General features: G+C 42.3%; 1 protein-coding gene across 5 annotated transcripts in view; it reads right to left on the bottom strand.

Annotated features, from left to right (window-relative positions):
* The window catches only part of ABTB2 (ankyrin repeat and BTB domain containing 2), a 254,828-nt gene that overhangs the window by 4,215 nt on the left and 228,550 nt on the right, over positions 1-22,063 (bottom strand). For all 5 annotated transcript variants that reach the window (XM_053255235.1, XM_053255226.1, XM_053255265.1 and 2 more), the window contains 12 exons: positions 21,735-21,900; positions 19,897-19,986; positions 19,330-19,431; positions 16,523-16,619; positions 13,241-13,376; positions 11,110-11,336; positions 6,053-6,231; positions 5,192-5,297; positions 4,977-5,079; positions 3,228-3,318; positions 1,909-1,977; positions 1,018-1,131 (listed from right to left, as the gene is read on the bottom strand). In XM_053255235.1, coding sequence (XP_053111210.1) covers positions 1,018-1,131; positions 1,909-1,977; positions 3,228-3,318; positions 4,977-5,079; positions 5,192-5,297; positions 6,053-6,231; positions 11,110-11,336; positions 13,241-13,376; positions 16,523-16,619; positions 19,330-19,431; positions 19,897-19,986; positions 21,735-21,900 — 1,480 coding nt within the window. The remainder of the gene's footprint in view (positions 1-1,017; positions 1,132-1,908; positions 1,978-3,227; positions 3,319-4,976; positions 5,080-5,191; positions 5,298-6,052; positions 6,232-11,109; positions 11,337-13,240; positions 13,377-16,522; positions 16,620-19,329; positions 19,432-19,896; positions 19,987-21,734; positions 21,901-22,063) is intronic.

The raw sequence follows: 22,063 nt of genomic DNA, 5'->3' as shown, positions 1-22,063 counted from the left end.
ATTGTTGCTTAAAGCTTGAAATAAAGCTGCTATCAAGCAAAGTGCTAAACTGTTGCTGAACTGTGAATCCTTACAATAGTACTATAAGATAACAGAAACTGAAATAATGAGAATTTAGCAGGGAGATAAGTGAGACCTAGACCTTTTAATCAACAGTGGTGTCTTGACTGTACACTGCAGATGGGGGCTCATATAGTGCAAAAGAAAAAGATTCCTGCACACAGGAAATTGGGATGCTGGGAATAAGGCTATGCTAGAACCCTTTCCCCAGACATTCTTGTTTTCTATATTTTCTATATTCAGGGATTTATTTATTTTCCTATGGAGGAGCAGTCAATCAAGGAGGGATCCACCTACAGTCTGGATGAAGGCACAGGTTTGCCACATTTTGTTGTTTCAAAGTCTAGGCCTGAGTGTGCCTGCTTTGGCCAAGCCATCCCATGGTTACTCAGGGGCTATGAATCCCAGCCTCCTAATGCCAAGTTTAATTATTCATCAACTGAAAATTGGTTTACATGCTGCTGAATCTGCCCAGGACACGGGCTGACACTTGCCACCATTCTGCACTTTTCTAGGCAGAATGCCTCTGAATATCAGATGCTGGAAAAGCCACAAGAAATTGCTGTTGCCTTTATGCACTGCTTGTGGGCTTTTGGGGGCACCTTGACTAGGCACTGTTAGGATCAGGGATTTACATACTGGACAGAGAAATGTCTATGTAAGAGAGAGGAGCCCATGTGGCTACAAGGATGGATGACTCTGTGCCTACTAAGTGTTGCATGTGGGAGTAATGGGGGTAGCGTTGCAACCGTGATTACGCAATGCTTAGTACGCATGGAGATGCCCACCTCCGCACATGTGCTTCAGAGTGCCTCTTGCTTACATCAGTGTTTCTCAGCATGACATGTAAGCCAGGATGCTGGTCTATATGGACCCTCGGACTGATCCAGCAGGCCTCATCAGAACCAGAAATGCTTAATTCTTACAAGGAGAAACTGAAGGTAATTTGGTCTTTACCTTGGCATATTTATAGACGTTGACGCAGCTTTCAGCACTGATGGTCTGAGCACAAAGTATTTCACAGTGTCGTTGGAGGCCATCCAGTTGGAACAAGCTGGCAGCTGAGAGTAACTAGTGGGGGTGAGAGAAAGGTGGCAAGATGTGGTTGCTGGGTAAGGCTGGGCACAAGCAAGCAAAAACAAGCTAACTGCTTTTTTGCACAACCTTTTAACTCTGTGTAATCTGTGGCTGAACTGTATAATCAGCCATCTTCCTGATTCTCAAGTAGCAGCACTAACAATTCAAATGACACCTTCCAAAATGTTGTTGAAATGTTCAGGTATCTACATGGTACAATCAGCCACATGACGTCAGAGGAGATGACTGGTTTGAAAGTTTCCCTGTCATAATTTTCCTTCCTATGGAAAGCTTACATGTGAGGGAGATGTTCTCCCTTTCTCCCTACTGTGAGATACGTGACAGGCCCAGAGTCACCCAGTGAGTTTCATGGCTAAATGGGGATTTGAACTCAGGTCTCCCCAGTCCTAGTCCAACACTCTAACCACTACATCACATTGGCTCATAAACACATATATCAACTAATGCATAATGACTGACCCTATAACCACAGGCATTCTCTTCACCCCAAATTCCTAGTTCAAAAGCTAAAAACACTGAGGCATAAAATATTATTTAATGTATTTTTATGCTGCCAAAACAAGTGTCTCAAGGTGGTTTTATACATTAAAACAGAAAAATACCAGTTAAACAATTAAAGTAATACAGACATTTGAAATTAACTAAAAGCCTGGTTACAAAGGTAAATAAAATTGATAATAAAACCTTATCACCCAAAGCAGGTATATTATGTGCAATTTTAGGAGGAAGCAAAGAAAAGAATATGCTCACCTCCAGGATATCAGCAGTAGGAATTTCCATAGATTCTGTTCCTCCATAATATAAATAGTGCATCAGCATCTGGAACAAGAACAGAGCCAAAGCAGTGAAAAATCTGAACACTCAGATTTGCCATAGGAAGCATGCAGACTCCTGTTCTGTTGTCATACAGCAGTTTAGCTGCTAGCAGAAGCCTTCACTTCCATTACTTCAACTAAAGCAAGTGAAAGATGCCATATTAATCTCTTTGTGCACTGCTTACTATCAACTTCTAGTGGTGGGCAGGTCTGGGCAGCAAAGTCTGATGCAGACATAGCAATTACAGTTCAGTTCAAGATAAAAATGCAGTGTGTCTCCTTTACAAGATAAAGGTAAAGTGTACTGTCAAGTCAATTTCAATTCCTGGCGCCCACAGAGTCCTGTGGTTTTCTTTGGTAGAATACAGGAGGGATTTACCATTGCCTCCTCCCGTGCAGTATGAGATGATACCTTTCAGCATCTTCCTATATCGCTGCTGACCAATATAATAGCAGCGGAGATTCGAATCGGCAACCTTCTGCTTGTTAGTCAAGCATTTCCCCACTGTACCACTCAAGGTGACCTTCTTTACAAACAGGGAGGTAATTGTGGCCTTGTTATATTGCCCAAATGCAGAAATAATTGATGGCTGATTTTGGGCAGAGACAGCAGATGCATGGATCCTTGGGTCAATTCTACAGGCTGTCACTTCTAGACTTCCAACCTCAACACATTTTCTTCCTAATCTGAAAAAGAGATCTGGAAAGCAGAAAAAGCTCCTGACTATTGGATTTCAGTGATCCGTGATCCCAAATTTTGCTCTCTTTTAGTCATAAGCAAACCACACATCAGTCATTCGGATTTGAGGACACTAAAAACAACAACACATTAAATCTTCTATTTCATGGTTGTTTCAAGAGAGCCATATACATTTTCAATCATTTGAGCCAATTTACTACAAAATCTAAATCCTCCTGACTTTTGAGACGGAAGTTGCTTTATTCAGTCTGAGAATGATGCCTGGGAATTTCCGGAAGTCTTTGGGAGTAGTTCACACAATATGGTTTTGGCCATGCAAGCAATCCAAACTTTCCTCCAGTATGTACTTGCATTATGGAAATAGTCACAAGCAATTCCTAACATTCATGGCAGCTGCAAAAAGTCCCACCACACCATAACCCCCGCCCCCGCCCCCAAATGTAAAAGTGCTACGACTTCAACAATTTTCAAAATCATGTGGAGTTCTAATCAGGTCCTGTTTCAGCTCTAGACAATGGAAAAGACAAGCGTCTGAACTGCTCTTAGACACTTACCTTGAAGATACTATATTTCATATCACTAATTTCTACCATCTTGCTGCCTTGGCTGTCTTGTTCTGTTTTATTGGTCATCAGAATCTTAAATCTGTGAAAACAGAGACATTATATGAGGAGCTTTTATAACTACGTTTGCTTGGATTATTTTTCAGTAGGTGAAAGGAAAATGGATCCTCCCATTCTACATTTCTCCATTACCACTTCATTTCCTGAAAAAAAGCAATTTGCCTTTAACAGTTGTGTGACAGACAGGAATTCCACAGATGCTGTTCTTTCCAGCAGGGAGATACAGTGATGGGAAAAACTGTACTGCCTAATTTTTGCCTGTTACACAGCTTTGGATTGGGACAGGGACATTTTTTTAAAAGCGGCTAGCATATTCTAGAAGTCACTAAAGTGGTCTTGGGGAGGAGAGCTGGTCTTGTGGTAGTGAGCATTAATTGTCCCCTTTGCTTAGCAGGGCCTGCCCTGGCTTGTATTTGGATGGGTGATGGCATGTGAGTGCTGTAAGATATTCCCCTTAGGGGATGGGGCCAGAGCTCAGTGGAAGAGTATCTACACTACATGCTTGCATTCAGAAGGTCCCACCTTCAATCCCTGGCAGTATCTCCAGATAGGGCTGGGAGATACTCCTGTCTGAGAACCTTGGAGAGCCACTTGCAGTCCGTGTAGACAATACTGAGCTAGATGGACCAATGGTCTGACTCGGCATAAGGCAGCTTTTTATGGTCCTATGCCTAGTTCAGATTCAATGCTGAAACAGATGTAGGGTTTAGGAGCAGGCCACAGGATTGCATGCATCTTTCTGCCACCCCTCGTCTCCCTTTTATTATTTCCTTCTGCCCCCAAGTCCATTTCTGACTTATATGTTGCCTTCTATGACTTGGATTAAAATAAAATGGGCTATGCTCCTAAACTGACTTTAAGAACCATGGTTAAAGCCAGGTTCTCAAAATGAATTTGGAAGCATATTAACTCTCTTTATAATCCAGTTTTGCAAAAATCACAAAACTGGATACCGGGTGAGAGAAATCACATGTGAGAGGAATAGGGCTTAGTGTACATGCAATTCTATTACCCAGTGCCAAACTCCTAAGCCCTGGCTTCAGTATTGAATATGAACTGGGATAGAAGAGCATCTAGTCCTTTCAGGGGCAAAAATGCTTCACTCATGCCTAGTATGATAATCACATAGCAAGCCTCCAACTTAAGTGCATCCCCAAAGCCTCATCATGATAGAATCCCCACGACAGGCAGAAACTCAACAGATGCAGCTTTCCTCGCATGATCCAAGTGCAAGTTTACCTACACTATAGCTGAACTTCTATGTAAGTGTGTCTATTTTTTTTTTTTAAAGCTTAAGAAAAACAGAATTCTCAGTGATCCCTCCAAAGGCAGCAAATGAATGCTCAGCATATTATGACTTGCTCAATGTATTTCTTGTTGGTAATAGTCCTTTCATGTAACTTTTATCTGAATTGTGTTTAAGTCATGTCTTTGGAGCTTTGTAGATTCTTCGTAGGGTCAGAAAGTGGCAATAATTGCAAATGTGATTGAGAGAGGTTGCCAAGACAAGAATGCTTGTTTAGATCTACTGTATATCCAGAGAAATGACTATCTTGTTATCATGAGCAACTGAAATGGGGATTGCTTTGGTGAGTGAGTGGTTCATAGATTCTTCCAAGAAATATGTTTGAATGGCTCTGCAAAGGTGCCGTGTATCACTTCTTGAGTTAGGTGTCTTACCTGTTTGAAGCAGTAACCAAGAGAACTTTATGTGCATAAAACAGCTTTCCTTCCACTAGAAAAGTAACATCTGACATATCTTTGTTATTTAAAAAGTGAGGATCTGTGTGGGAGAAAAAAATGAGGGGAAAGGTTTCACAATGCTTCACTTCAGGAGAACATAACCATAAGCAATACCCACACAGTCATGGCTAGGGGAAGCTTGACCATCTTACCTAGCCGGGCTGGGAGTGTCTTTCTGATTTCAGGAATGCTCGGGATGGGGCTACTTCCATAGCAGTGAGCAAAGATAGCTGCAAGCTGCTGGTTGATAGACTCGTTCTGTGAGTGAGAATGAGTGGAAATCATTAGAGCTCTATAAGGGCCAGGCTCAGGCAAGTCTAAACAATTTGTTTTCTTTGCGATGCTCTTAAAATTCATAGAGGTACACGAAAGGTTAACACTCTGTTCTGTGCAGAGAGTACAAGTTTCACATATAGGGGTAGTTCTTTTGGGCCTCACTGAACCGGCTGAATATGACCCCTATCTGGGGTCATGACCCCTATCTGGGGATGATAATCCTTACAAGCAAATAACTGTGCAATACTAGAACTGGATTGGGACCAGAGGCCTTCTTAGTTCAACATGGTGTTAAGTTCCCCCTCTCCCAATTGCATGCACTTATAGTCACAAACCTGTCCAAATAAGTTTTATTTATTTATTTAACATATTTTAATACGAGGTTTATGCAACTTCACACAATCTCTAATGTAATTTAATCGACTACCCTTTCTTTGAGGATAAGCCCCCTCAGTCCCAAGTATCCCACTACAGATGATCTCAATTTCCATTAGAATAAAGGTGTTTGCTAGGAAGGAGGCATTTTAAAGAGCTTTTCCTTCTGAGCCCTGACAATGTTGTATTAACAGGTTCTGGCAAACACAGGCATGGTAATCCGTGCATACAGAATTAATTGGGGTCTTTATGCATCTGTACACTGGTTCTGGCTAAGCAAACAATAGAACTCTGGGGTTAGTGAGGGCAAGCTTTTCTTGAGCCAAGAGGTACATATCTGCATATGACTTTAAAATAATTACTTTGCTGGTTCTGAGAATATCAAACATTAGCTGCAGTCCATCATTAACCAGCTCTTCATTGTAATCTTCTTCCTTAATGGTGACAAATTCCCGTAAGAGATTCTGTACCACTGAATAACGAGACTGATAAAAAGTTGTCCGGAGTGATTCAATCCACACGTGGAGTTTCCATGGGACTCCTGGGATTCATACAAAGACAAAGTGAAAATGTGACTTAGCTATTGAAATAACAGTGGCCTCATTGCAGCAGTAATAAATGCAGAAGGAGACACAAATTACTTTTCCACAGCAAACCAAAAGAGCATTTTGGTCCCTAACAGTGGTCAATGCGCCTGGGAAGCCCACATAGAGGGAAGGGTTAGCCATCCTGTGTTTGCTCCCAGCATTTGAACATCAGAGGTATGCTTCCTTTGAAGGTATGTGTAGAAGTGGGGTGAGGAAGCTGAAGGAATGGCTTCTGCATTATCTGGAGCAGCATGGTTCCCCCATCCCATGGTTGTTTCCTCACAAGTCCCACCACAATAATGTCTCCAAATTCCACTCCAGGGCTAGAGTGGACTTCATGGTTGTTTATCATGAACTCACTAGATAGCACCAGCGCTGTCCACAGGGATGTTAGTAAACGTTTCCATGGTCACGGTTAAATAAGAACTTTGGGGGTTCATAAAACCTTGCCTCTAAGGAGAAGTGAGCTTTTCATTGGGAGATGGGGGGGGAGGGCACAGTGTAGTGGCAGAGCATCTGCTTTGCATGCAGAAGGTCCCAGGTTCAATCGCATTTCCAGGTAGGGCGGCTGGGAAAGACTCGAGTCTGAAACCCTGGAGCCACTTTCAGTCAGAGCAGACAATACTGAGCTAGATGGACCAATGGTCTGATTTGAGAGAAAGTTGCTTCCTATAAATGCAAATTTCCAAATTCTTTTCCAGCTTGGATTAAAATCTGATCCAGAGAAGAATGTGTAAGCTGCTCCATTCAAACAGGTTGCATGAGGTGGTGGTGGGAGAACTACTGGGGACGGAGACACACTCACTGGAGAGGACCCTTTTGTCCAGACATCCATCAGGTTTTTGCTTGTGCAATTTGCTCCCTTCACATGCTTCCCATGGCCAAGAGATCTCTCCTGGCTGCATAAAGTTGTTGTTTGAGAGTCAGGGATCTGAAAAGCTTGCGAGCAACATTTGACTTTGTCTGAATTTTGGATTGGTTCAGAAATTTGATCAATGTCCTGATTATTAGGGAAATGGCCCACCTTATTGCCAAGCCAAACCAGATTTGTTCCCTCACCCTTACTTTGAGAGCATGTGTGGCTGTGTTTTTGTTTTTTGTTTTGGGGGTAATTAGCAGCTGGGGGGGGGACTCTGGATCAGAACAGTTCATAGGGCGGGGGTGGGGAAGAGGATATAACCCTCCCTCGCTCTCTGTTGTTCCAGTATGGATCCAGAAACCGTTATGGCTGTTGTTTGCATCAGAAGGAAAGCTGTCATTGGAGATCAGAATGCAGAAGCGCTCATTTCTTCTTAATTATACCTGACATTAGAGTGACTATATGCAAAGCAAGGCGGGACTCCTATCATTTAAACTGTTATGTAGGAGAGGCAATTTTAGTAAATGCAGCTGGTCATGGAAAGCAGTGGAAAGATGTAGTTGCTTAAGTTAAAGAACAGGATCCCTCTCCCCTTTTGCCTCTGGTTATCCAGGAACTCCTTATTTATGTTTTTCATTTTAATTCAAAAGGATACTGCACAAGACTGCACTTCTTTTTGTGTGTGCAAGAAACTGCCAAGTTTGTGTGGGCTTGTGATCAGATGGTAATTCAGCAAGATACCCATTTGTTCTGTTAAGCTCTAACCCTCAACAAAATCACTTTTCAAGGTCTCCAACCTCCTCCCCTAAATATGAAAGAAAGAATGAAGCAATCTGAAGTTTTAAGAACCAATTTCATAACACTTAAATAGTATTCATAGATGTGTAGCTGAACAATTCTAAACAGTCAATCTTTATCTCAGGGAGACTGCATTAATGCCAAAGCTAGGATTCTCATTTATTTGGTGCCAGAGGTTTATGCGACCACTGAAGTTGAGTTAATTTGTTTCAGTAATAATATATTCCTCATAGCACAGAGAGGTTGTTGGAGCTTCAGTATTCATTCAGTACAGTTCTTCAACTTTCTTAGATGACTTTTCCCATGCATTGTTCCTGGAATAAATTACTGCTGCCGCTAGATGTTTACAGTATACACAGTGAGGTCTTTTGCATGGATCAAATTAGGGACAGATGTAAAGTGATTTCCAAAACCTTGGAATCTGTGCTTATTTGTTCAGTGTCCTTTTAGAACAAAGTACAAACAAATGTTAAAAGTTGGTAAATCATGAAATAACATTTTCCATTATTTTTCATTTCTCTTGTGCTACTCCAGAAGTAAAATACACTTCAAGGTAAGAAGGGTCCCCTTTCTGCTTAAGGAATAGAGGGCCACATTCAGCGCTGTGATACACAGATGGTTAAGCACTGCCCACACTACTGCGAGTGTGTAAACTCCACCCATGCAGTTGTGGAACAGGGCAATTCTGCTCCGACTTAAAGCTGCACAAAGCGACACCCATTATTTCCAGTGGGTGTCATGTTGTGTACCTACATTTGTGCAACTAACTTGGAATGGAACTGCCCTGTTCCACAAGAGCAAGGTTGGAATTTTTACACATGCAGCAGTGTGGGCGGTGCTCAATTGCCTACATATCACTGAATGTAGGCCACTATTTGTAATAAAAAGATGATTTTAGATTATTTCCCACTAAAAGTTGAGCTTGTGTGCCAGTGAGCGGCATTCTTCTGGAATGACCCTGACTACTCTCGTGCATTTACAGGGTAAGGAAACGACATCCTCCTCAAATGTCTTTATTTCTTTAATTGGTATAGACACACACGGATCCTCATTCTGGAGGCTCAGGGCATGTAAAATGAGAACATGCAAATACTCCCAGCAAAAGAGAGTAAATTGTCCTAAAACACAGAACCACAAAATTCATAATTAATTCATCAAACTCACTGCCACAAGATATGTGATGGTTGCTGGCTTTGATAGCTTTCCAGGCCAATTACACACATTAATGGAGAAGAGGTCTATCCATCACTATTAAACAGGACAGTTAAATACAACTTCATAAGAACAGCCCTTCTGGATCAGGCCCAAGGCCTATCTAGACCAGCATCCTGTTTCACACAGTGGCCCACCAAATACCTCTGGGGAGCCCACAGGCAAGAGTTATATGCATGCCCCCTCTCCTGCTGTTGCTGCCCTGCAACTGGGATTGAGAGGCACCATGCCTTTGAGGCTGGAGGTGGTCCACAGGCACCACACTAGTAGCCATTGATAACCTGTCCTCCATGAATTTGTCTAAGCCCCTTTTAAAGCCACCCAAGCTGGTGGCCATCACCACATCCCATGGCAAAGAATTCCATAGATTAATTATGCACTATGTGAAAAAGTACTTCTTCTTGTCAGTCCTAAATTTCCTGACCTTCAGTTTCAAGGGGTGACCCCTGGTTCTAGTGTTGTGAGAGAGGGAGAAAAAATTCTCTATGTCCACTCTCTCCACTCCATGCATAATTGTATACACCTTGATCATATCTCCCCTTAGTTGCCTCTTTTCTAAACGAAAGAGCCCCAGGTTCTGCCCACAGTAGGCAGAAGCAGAGTATGGAGGCAATGGTCCTCTCTTGCTTTTGCCCCTCAGCTTCTGGAATCCAGAGCTACACAGTCTCTGAATATGAAGCTGGAACACCTTCCTTATAAGGCAAGAGAGGACCACTGCCTCCATACTCTGCTTCTGCCTGCTGTGGGAAACAGGATGCTAGTGTAGATGAGCCCTTGCTCTGATGCAGCAGGGCTCATCCAATGCTTGTATGTTCTTAACCATGAAGGACGTCCTGTACTTCCAGCAAGGTCCAACTTGTCACTAGCATCTCAAGATAAACCATACAAACGGCCACAAAAAAAGATCAAGTGGGGCCATTCACATGATTGGGCGGGTAGTGGTGGTGGCAGGCTGCTCAAACTGACCTCTCCGCCCCCGATAAGCACAAAAATGCTGCTGGGAGTGGAGACTGTGCTGCCAGATGATCCATGCTGTACCACACAGAGTGGAGCTCCAGAGGCTGGAATGTTGCATCCCGGCCTCTGGACATCCCACAATGCACTATACCAGGGATTCTCAACGTTGGGTCCCCAGATGTTATTGGACTTCAACTCCCATAATCCCTAGCCCCAGTGGCCTTTAGTTGGGGATTATGGGAGTTGAAGTCCAATAACATCTGGGGACCCAACATTGAGAATCCCTGCACTATACTATGAGGATGGTGCACTGACAGGATTCCCTGTCAGATTAAATTTAGCAGCATGAGAATTGAATTTAGTCTGTTGATCTGTAACCTGGCATAATTAACCACTTAAACCCCAGATCATAGTGGTGGGAGATCTAGGTGCAAAACTAACTCTCTCTCTCTCTCTCTCTCAGTGATGGTTCAGTACACGCTACTGCTGGGTAGAAGGAATATTTGACTATTTCATTCATTTATTCATCCATCATATTTCTGTACTGCCTAATATAGACATCTCTAGGCGGTGTACAAAGTTCAAATATAGGGAATGTAAAACAATATAAAATAGTTAAAATTCACAAAACAAGTCTGAAAAGCCAATTAAAAACAATCTCAAAAGATAAAATCATATTACATTTTTTGGGCGGGTGGGGGGTTGAATTCCTACATTAGGATTTTATGTAAATATTCTTGCAAATCACTTTCCTGCCTGATCAAGTCTTGTCAAAATGCCCATTACATGTAACTAGATCTGAGTCAGATATGTATACTATGAGACTCCAGTGTTTTCTTCCAAATGCATGTTTTAGGATCTGGTTAAATGCATTGAACATTTTTTTTTAAAAAAACCACACAATTTATAGGCAGAGGAGTGACTTATGGGAATATTCCCAGGTCTTAAAATGGCAAGGTACAATCTTTCCCCCTTGAAGCAAGGTTTTGCCTAAAAAGCCCCTTACCAAGTGCCCGGAGTTCCATGGTGATGTCAACATAACCATGCTCAGCGCTGTAATACATGGCCTCCTGCAAAGCCTTCATCCTGGCTTTACAGAGCTTAACCTGGCCCTCATTGGAGCTTCCCTGGCTGGAGGTGTCACTTTCCACTCCCTCTGCTAAAATTTCTTCCAGTGAGAGAACATCTGCTTTTGACTGCTGTGGTTGGGTCAGGAGTTTGCGTAGGACATTTCTGTAAAGTTAAAACAAGTAGTGCTGGCATGAATAAATGAATTTCCAGAAAGTATAAACTTATTCTAGGATATTCTGCTTGTTTAGGTTAGTAGAACCTTATCTCTGCAAAAACCTTTTAAAGATGTTAAGGTGTTTTTCTGCATAAGCAAGATAAAACTTAGATGAAAGCAGAATTCAGCAACATCAACTCCTTTGAATGTTTGTCGGATGGTTTATTGAGTGCCCTAGTTGTTTATATACATGAGTGTATATATACTGTACATGTTTATATACATGAGTTGTTTATATACATGAGTGTATAGGATATCTGTTTTTCCCTTCAAATTTGTATCCAGCCATTCCTCTAAAGAGCTTAGAATGGCATGTATGGGGTTATCTCATTTTAACAACACAACAACCCAAAGCTACCCAATGAGCTTCTTAGCTGAATAGATATTGTTAGCTTGTCTTCTTGCTCCAAGTTCCATGACACCACATTAATTTACACTGCAGTCATGCCTATCTTTAATGGTTAAACTAAATTACCCCTAGCTGTTGAGCTCTCTGCACACAGACCAGGGATTTACATTTTCTGTAGGACTACATATGGTAAAAACTGATGTCTTCTGTAAGCCATCCTTGTATATTTTCCAGGAATGAGCAGTTTACTGTCAAATAATGGACTTGCCAATTCTCCACCATAAAAACAACAACATAACAGAAGATGATTAATGTAGAGATATTAAGGAGCAGAAGTCAATGGCGACCGTATCTGCATCATTCATATTTCTTAATGCCTCAAAAGCTTCACAGTAAAAGATGTGCAGGTCCATTGATATGTGATGCTCATCTCATCTATCTGATAGTGTGTGTGTGTACCTACACATACATACACACACACACACACACACACACACACACACACACACACACACGTGCACTGGGTCCCAAAACTCCTGTGGTGCTTAAAAAATGATTGCCACCGGCTTGTCTGGTGGCTACTCAGGGATGGGCCTTCTCCGTTGCTGCCCCGAGGCTTTGAAACGTGCTCCCTAGTGAAATAAGAGCCTCCCCATTTCTGACAATTAAAAAAAATTTTTTAAAGACACATCTCTTCACCCAGGCGTTTAACTGATACTGTTTTGATTGTTTTTAATGTTGTTTTAGAATATTGTTTTTAAAAATTTTCAATTGTCATATTTTAAATTTCTTGTTTTTGTTTTTAACTGTTTTAATGTTTTTATTTTGTTGTAAACTGCCCAGAGACGTAAGTTTTGGGTGGTATAAAAATATATTAAATAAGTAATAATAAATAAATAAATTGCATATCTGTTCATTCTAGGTTGCAGACAGTAGCAAACCGTATGGGCAGAATGGGTGTGTGTGTGTGCTGTAAACAAGCTACAGGTGCAGCTCATTCCCACTCTCCTCTTCCTGCCCTAACCAGCTTGCTGGTGCCACATTAATCCTTGGCACATGGGCTGGTTATTCGTCCAGTTCCCCAACCAAGGGTTAATGCAGCAGCGAGACAAGGCAGAGCGAAGCAGCCAGGGTGGAAAGAAGCAACAAGCCACACCTATGGCTTGTTTAGAGTCCCCCCCCCCCGTCCCACCAATATGGGCTATGAATGGATGCAGAAACATGATGCACATGTCACACCTTGATCCCACTACCCTGGCATCTTAAGGGCAGCAAATAAAATGAGGCAGGAAGTGCCTGACTGCTAGACTCTTCTGCAGCTGCTTCTTTCATCTTTCTCCAGGGACAAGCTATCCAGTACACGGAGGCCCAGAAAGATGTATTTTAGCCTCAGGCTGATGCCTAGACTCCCCCTCCACCCCACCCCTTCATTAGGACACAGAACAGGAGGGGTGATTTAAAATGAAGGGCTTTGTTGGAGGGTAATCAGAGGGGGAGGCTCACCTATGTCCATGTGCAGCAGCATGGCTAAAGCAATTCATGTCTTCATGGAGTGATGAGGACATCCCATTAGCCTCCAGCATACTCAGGAGAGGATCAGCTCCCCTGCTCAGTAGCAAGCTGACCAGCTCATAGTTGCCTAGAGAAATGATCAAAAGAAAAACAGGAGCATTACCCTTATAGGCATACTTTAAATATATAATATAGGAACCAGATATTTAAACACTGATAACCAACCCCCCCTTTTTAAAAATCTGTCCTTCTCTAGCAAAACTCAGGCTTATATGTTTTTCCTCATCATGGTATTAGTTTTTTGTACCCTTGAGACCTAGCTGTTTGGCCTAGCCTTCCAGGGTTTTTAAACTGTCCTTAAACTGTAAAGATTTGGCATGGTTTTCCAGGGTTCTAAAAACCATTTTAATTGTTTTAATAATAAGCCAAAAAGTAGTCAATATTAGGGATGTGCAGAACGGTCCGGAGGTTTGAGGGTTTGACCCCCCCCCGGTTCCATCTGGACCGGAACCGAACCAAACCTCCGAACAAGTCCACAGTTTTATTAAAAAAATAATAATAAATAAAATCAAAGTACCCCTAGCCCCTTCAGGGGGCTTCCTGTAGACAATGGGATGGGGTCCACAAATGTTCCCCCTCCCCCCGCCATCCTCTTAATTCACCACCATGGTCCGGGAAAATTCTTGTATTTGGCCCGTTTGGGCCTCTGTAAGTGCATGTGGTGGCCATTTTGGCCACCGCCGCACATACGTAAATGGCCCCTGCGAGCCCTGGCATGACCCAGGGCCTTGCAGAGGTCATTTGCACATGCACGACAGCCATTCCCCCCGCCCCCAAATGGTCTGGACTAGAACCAAACTGGGCCAGCCGGTTCCGTGCACACCCCTAGTCAATGTGTGCTTTATTGACTACAGAAAAGCCTGCAATTGCATCAACCATGTCGTTGTGGAATATCCTTAGGAAAAAGGGCTTCACAGAACATCTCATTGTTCTCATTAGAAATGTATACAAAGGACAGGAAGTCACAGTCCAGACAGAACATGGTGAAACAGACTGGTTCCAGATCGGCAAAGGAGTAAGACAAGTCTGTATACTTTCTCCTTCTTTATTCAATTTATATGCTGAACATATACGGAGAGAAAGTAGATTAGAAGAAGATGAGCGTGGTTTGAAAGTTGGAGGAAGAAACATCAATAACTTGCGCTACGCTGATGACACCACTCTGATAGCTGAGAATGCAGATGATCTGCAAGCTCTAGTAATGAAAGTCAAGAAGCACAGTGAAAAAATGGGACTATGGCTAAATGTTAAGAAGACTAAACTAAATGTGAAGAAGACTAAACTAGAAGACTAACAATGGGTACAACAATCAGCCTCAGAATTGACAATGAAGACATTGAAGAGGTAGATAGCTTCTGCCTTTTAGGATCGACCATCAACAGTAAAAAATCCAGCAGTCAAGAAATACACCACAGATTAGTACTTGGTAGGGTTGCAATGAAGGCCTTGGAAAGGATATTTAGATGCCATGACATGTCTATAGCTACAAAGATTAGAATCGTTAGGACAATGGTTTTTCCCATGACACTCTATGGATGCGAAAGCTGGACTTTGAAGAAGCAACATATAAAAAGTATTGACGCCTTTTAACTTTGGTGCTGGAGAAGACTTTTGAGGATACCATGGATAGCCAGGAAAACAAACAAATGGATCATAGAACAAATCAATCCAGAATTTTCACTTGAGGCACAAATGACCAGGCTCAAACTCTCATACTTCAGACACATTATGTGAAAACCCAGCTCCCTTGAGAAGTCCATAATGGTGAGAAAAGTGGAAGGAAAGAGACGAAGAGACGATGACCAGCAGCAAAGTGGATGGACTCGATTATGACAACAATGCACCACTGAGAGACCTCAAAGGCCAAGTTGAAGACAGAATCCTGGAGAGAACCTATCTATGTGGTCGCTAAGAGCTGACACCGGCTTGACGGCACTTAATCAATCAATCAATCAATCAATCAAATAATAGATTTATGTTGTGTTTACAGTTTTCAATTTTAACAATTAATTGATTTTTGTTTTATTTTAATGTAAACCACCCTGAGCCATTTTTGGAAGGGCGGTATAGAAATCAAATAAATAAATATAAATAAATAAGAGCTGCATGCTATGAAGGAGCTTGGCCCGATGTTGCTCTTCCACCAATCTGCCATGGTTGACCTGCCTTTACATTCCTCTGCTCACGGTGGAGGCTAGACAGAATTTGTATGAGTTGTAAAAGCACTGCGAGAGAGGGAAGGCAGGCCCTGTTGGGGTGACACTCTAAAAAGCCTACAGTTCTTACCCCTTTCAACTGAGCATCAAACCTTACCTTAAGGGTAAAGGTCTTATATCATTTATGAGAAAAAGGTGTGTGTGTGTTATTATTCTCATACTATACATTGCAATGCTGCACAGCAAAAGCCACACAGCTGAGAGAGAATCCAGGTCTTCTAGAAAGCACAGTTCACAGTATTACAAGCTGGAAATCCTGTACATGTGGTGGGTTATAGGGATTATATACAGATCTCACTGCAGGTAGAAGACAGCATCCAGTCTGGGAAACAGGCATGTACATTTGCATGCAAAGATGCCCAATTTCCACGACCCTTTTGCTTGAAAAACTGGAAACAGATCACAGGGACTGGCATGCTGTTGGGTCACACACTGTATGTATCGTATAGGGAGATGTACACATAGTCAATGCTCAGCTATGATTTTTGATCAGCAATTGTGTGAAAAGAAAAATGATAGTTTAAGAATATTTTTAAAAACCCAGCTACGTTTGGCAGCTTTGCAAAGATTGGCTGACATCTGAACGCTGTGTTTGTGCAATGAGCTAAGCAAAGTTGTGCTTGTGCACGAAAACAGCATAGCAGTGCTAAAACCTGGAGATGTTCAGCATTGCACTATTGTGTTCTTGGGCAAAGGTGCCCTGCAAAACCCAGGAAACTCCCTGCCAGAATTTTGTGTTGCAAGCACAACACCAACGTGGAACACAAGCTCCAGACTCCCCAAAAGCAGCTTGTGAGCCAGCCTTGTGCAAGTGTGGCATCCTTGAGCAAGCACAGCTTAGTCAGGATGTCAGCCATTGGCTTCCCCTGCTCCATGTGGTTTGACACCTTGAAATCAGGCTGCTTTTCTAACAGATATTAGAGGCAATTGGTTTTAAGACAGTACATAGCTAATGTCTGCCTCTTCCTCTGGGGAATGAAATGTTGTTCAAACTTGCCTGCTGCCGAAGCCAGCTGTAGTGGGGTCTCAGCATAGTTGTCTTCTCCACTATTGACAGCAGAACCTTCAACGTGAGCTCCGGCATCTAGGAGCAACTGCAAAAAGCACAGTAGGGAGCAGTAGTTAGCAAAATGACAGAGAAAAGTAGAAGAAAACCATTTGGCAGCAGAGAGCCTGCTAGGTCCATAGCATCCACCTCCTCCTCATCTGAGATTCCTGCTGGAGCCTAGAGCAGCTCCATCAAGTTTTTACTTATTCTTTCCTGCTTTTTTGCTCATGAACTATAAAGGCCTCATCCGTTTTTCAAAAGGCACAGATGAGCTCTCAAGAGACACACTTGAATGTTAAGATCTGTGAAAATTTAGCATCAGAAATACACCTGCCGACTTCTGAGAGAAGAAGAGAGAAAATGTTGCATCAAAAACAAGCAACTTCCCCCTCTTACTTCCATTATTGAATCTCCCTTGCTGAACATGTCTGAAGTGAACCCTCCCTCTCCCCTCTTCTCTTCCCTTCACATCTCTCTTCAAAAACCCCTCAACCGTCATCCTCAGTTGTAATCAAGTTAATGTTATTAGTTTAGACGCACCCCTCAGCTTTCCCTCCCCTCACTCTGCTTTTGTTTTCTCTACTGTTGAATTTAGATTGCAAGCACCTGGGAGCAAAACCTGTTCTGTTTTGCCCTAACAACTCTGTAAAGTACTAGGTATGTTGATGCCACTGTATAAAGAATAAACTAATTATTATAGAAGTTGGGCTTCCTCTTTGTTACATACTTTTGAACATCTAGAGCTATAGGTTTTGGTCCCAAGCCTGCTTTAAAAATTGTTCCCAGAGGAAAGTGTGTCACTTGTCACAAGCAACGACGCAGGCACTAGCCAATAGGTGCCTGCACACACATTGTAGTTGCTCATGCAGGTGACTCTTACCAGATACTATTTGAAACACTACAAAAATCGGGGGGGGGGGCAGTTAAAACGTAAGGCTCTCATTAAAAGGAATATTTTGATTTATACTTTTGAATGTTCACCAAGCTGTCATGTACCAGTTGCACAGTGCCAGAACTGATCAATCTGAAGATTGACGGTCTGTGGTAGAGCATGTGATTTGCATGCAGAAGATTCCAGGTTCAATCCCTGGCAACTCCACATAGGGCTGGGAAAGACTCCTGCCTGAAACCTCGGAGAGCTACTGCCGGCTGGATGGTCCAATGGTTTAATTCGGTATAAGGCGGCATCCTATGTTCACAGGACCTGCCAATTACACACCTATTTTAGTATAAGACTTGGTCATGTGGTCAATACCCACAGGTCACTGGAGACATCTGGAGATTTCAGCTTCCAAAGATTAAATGTTTGCAACTGAACAAGTCAGAGTGAGTAAACATTAATTGTAGTTAACATAAACATGGCTTTAAAAGCGCAAGGTTTAATTCCTTCCAAGAGGTTCTGTTGACAGGATTGTCAGTGATGTCTCTGGGGCAAAATGCATTCATTATCTCAAGCATAAATTAAGTGTGCCCAACCTTTGCAGTACTACAGAGTACGCTGGCAACATGCCAAGGCTTTGAAGGGAAAATCTAGTTTGCACGGGCATTTGCATATATGTATAATTCAAAAGTGAATGCACACCATCCACAGTTGCTTGTAACTTATGTGAACAGAAAGAGCTTATTTCTTTACACCCAGCTGACAACTTGCTGTTGTTCGTTTTAAATTCCCATTGACATTAAAGGAGGGAGATAGAAGTATTCCAAGAGCTCACAATGAATTAATGGGTCCTAAATCTGCATAACGTTTGACTACAACAGAGGACATCAAATGTGAACATGAAGACGGCTTGCACAAGAGAACATCTGGCATGTCTGGAGATGTACCACTTCTGATCTTTTTTGGATGACAAATTGCAAGCCATTTCAAATGTGTGACAATAATCAGAATCTGAGTATGTAACTTATGGATATATCCTTAGGGGTCCCATTAAATCAATTTAATTTGAATATGGAAACATATTATTTCATGTCTAGTCAGTTTACACAAACATCCTCACAAAGGGATCCATTCAGATTTCAAAATGGGGTGGGTGGGGGGAAGAAAAGAGCACAGTCTTAAATGTAGTACCATTCATTGCTTATGGAGACTAAGACTGCACTCCTCTGCACTACTTCTGACTTAACATGTTAAGATCACTTACTATGCTGGGAAGGGAAAGGTAAATTGTAGATTACTCTTCTACAGATACCTGGATAGTAAGTAATTTTAAAGGCAAATTTTGGTAGACATGCAGACCTGATCTTAATAAATCCATGTGTTGGGCAGCAGATCTCACAGAGACACATCCTCTCAGATTGATCAGTGATGGCTCCTGTGCAACTGGCCAATGGCAACTTGATGAAAATTCAGATATACACATGATTATGAGGGGTAAAAAACACTGCACAGACAAATGTTGGATTATGTTATATCTACATTACAGACTTAAAATGGACTGCATAATTGTTCTCTCTCCCTAGGGAAGAACAGGGAAGAAAGAAGAATCCTCTCACTGAACTTTGATGAGGGGAGCAAGGTGCTGAGAACCTTTACCAAACTACAACTTCTAGGATTCTTTGGGGAAACGCCAGAACCTTAAATTGTTCTACAATTGATATAGGTTTACAGTGTAGATATGCCCTTAATTGTATTTTCCAAAAGTCAGAGAAAAATAGCTAGAAGCAGAGCCTGCATGCTCTGGGTGCCAGTTTGGTTCTTGCATCACATTGTTACAAATGGTGTGCTAAAGAGTTATGCCTTGTCCTTTGCTTACCTGAACTACAGAGATATGTCCATGTAACACAGCAAAGGTGAGTGCAGTCCAGTGCCGGCTATCAGGATGAACTGATGGGTATCGGGAAGAACTACCAGGGACCTGGGAACATTGAAAGAATGTGGAGCCATTGAATGTTTCCTCTTTGCTTTCTGTTTCTTAAACATGTCTGTGAGTGGCACCTCCCTGGTAAATTACAACCCCTGGGAGGGGCAGACTGACACAACTCAGAGAGTACTGCCAACACCAATCAGTGTATTCAATCCCTTGGGCTTCTCTAATGCATCTACTGGTTTCCTTTAGAAACTGCTCTTGTGGAGGGGAAACATTTATTCCCTTAATTTCCCCATTACTAAGCCAGTGTTAGTCATTATCTCATCTCTGGAAAGCTCAGAAGGTGATTTAAGCTTTAGAATCCACGGAAACTATTTTTCTTTTTTTTAGAGAGAGATTATCTCTCCTTAGGCATAGCCATTAGTATATGTGATTTTTAAAAAAACACCCTCCCCAAATGGATATTTAATCATGGTTTTTGCTACTTGAAAGGCTTTTGGGTTTGGTCCTTACTGGTAGATCTAGATTTGCTCCAGCATCGATCAGCATCTGAACCATGGCTTCATCCCCACCAGCACAAGCATACATGAGTGGAGTCATACCCTATAAAAACAAAAAGTTATGGCCAGTTAACTTTCATTGTTATGCACAATACATTTTAATGTATAATACTATCAAGGAGCCTCTGGGTTTCAGTATCATATGTTGTCTATCCATTTATCTGCACTCATTTTATGTATAACTGCATTCCCCTTATCTCATGTTCTTCAGGTGATCCAGCCAAGGTTAAGCAGCTGATGTTCCGTTTATTTCAGTGGAGGAGGTGATTTAAGCATGTGCTTAACTCTCCCATTAAAATTAATAGCATAATAGTTTAACTGTGTCTAGACTGCACAGAATATACACATTTATGCCTACAGTTTGGGGTGTGGGGGTGGGGAAGACTAGAAGTGTGAGCACTGTAAGATATCACCCTTAGGGGATGGAGCCACTCTGGGAAGAGCAGAAGGTTCCAAGTTCCCTCCCTGGCTTCTCCAAGATAGGGCTGAGAGAGATTCCTGCCTGCAACCTTGGAGAAGCCACTGCCAGTCTGTGAAGACAATACTGAGCTAGATGGACCAATGGTCTGACTCAGTATATGGCAGTTTCCTAGGTGCCTAGGTGCCATGTGCACACAAAGCAAGTGTGTGATTTCCTATTGTAAGAGGCTGAAACCAGAGTTTAACAAAATATGACATGCCAGGTAACTAGATTATTGGAAGTCTATTATTTGCATGACCCTAAAACATTATACAGCATAAATGGTCAGACTTGTTCTTAGTAAGCTTTCCCAAGGCAAGGGGGGGGGGGATGTATCCAAGCCTAGAGAGGCAAAAGTGGAACATGAGTCAGTAGTATGATGCAGCTGCAAAAAAGGCAAATGCAATTTTAGGCCGCATGAATATAACTACAGTCTCCAAGTCTCAAGAAGTAATTGTTCCACTTTAATCCTCACTATTTAGACTTCATCTGGGATACGGTGTCCAGTGTGTGCTTACTTCCATTCATGCTCGTTAAGAACCAACCCCTGAGAACGAGATAAAAATTTATCTCTGGCCAGGCCTGGAATGAAAGCAGCAAGAATGTATAAAGATGCTGCAAACGTTAAGCTGCTGCACAAAGGCTGCATCTTCCCCCGCCCCGAGCCATTTTGTTGAGCATTATGCATAAATAAATGCATAAATTTATTATGCATAAATACAAAGTGCTGGTTATTACCTTTACAGCCCTGAACGGCTTGGGTCCGAGTTATCTTAGAGAACGTGTTCTTCTACATGATCCCCACTGAATGTTAAGGTCATCTGAGGAGGTCCGTCTCCAGTTACCACCAGTTCGTCTGGTGGTGACTCAGAGGTGGGTCTTCCCTGTAGCTGCCCCAGGGCTGTGGAATGCACTCCTGGCAGAAATCCATAATCTGAGTTCATTGCTGGCCTTCAGGAGAGTCCTTAAAACCTATCTGTTTGGCCTGGCCTCCCAGGGTTTTCAATTTGTTGTAAATCGCACCATGCACAACTTTAAATGGCTGCTGCTGCCCATGCACTCGTCTGTATTGTCCCTTCGGGACCAATCCCCACAGCTAGACTGGGTACCTTAGTACCCAACGTACTAAGTGGGTGAAATAAAAGAGGGTCCCCAGGACTCCCCAGAAATCCGACTAGTCCTAATGTCAACAATAAATTTCATATGCCACTTTTGGCATGTAATTCTACATGAACTAGAATCTCCTTTAGAGCAATAGTATTATAACATATAATAAATTCATTCTCTAATTACTTTTAGGTAAGGATTTTTTTTCATCAGCATCTGCATACCTGATCATCCATTGTATTAACCCCTTCATGTCCCAATGCTTCGATCGCTTGGTTGATCAAATCTGTCCTTCCGCAGTTCAGCATTCGAAACCCCAGGTCCTGCTGGAATTTTTCAGTGGCAGCCTTAGCATCCATCCTCCGAAAGGAACTAAAGCAGCACTCAGGCCTGTTGAAGACATAGCCAAAAGGTAAAGGTAAAGTTGTGCCCTCGAGTCAGTGTCGATTCCTGGTGACCACAGAGCCTTATGGTTATCTTTGGTAGAATATAAGAGGGGTTTACCATTGCCATCTCCCACACAGTATGCCTTTCAGCATCTTCCTATATCGCT

The sequence above is a fragment of the Hemicordylus capensis genome, chromosome 1 (assembly GCF_027244095.1).
Source record: "Hemicordylus capensis ecotype Gifberg chromosome 1, rHemCap1.1.pri, whole genome shotgun sequence".
Classification (NCBI taxonomy): Eukaryota; Metazoa; Chordata; class Lepidosauria; order Squamata; family Cordylidae; genus Hemicordylus; species Hemicordylus capensis.
The sequence above is the reverse complement of the archived record's forward strand: the minus strand, read 5'-3'. Positions and strand labels throughout refer to the sequence as shown.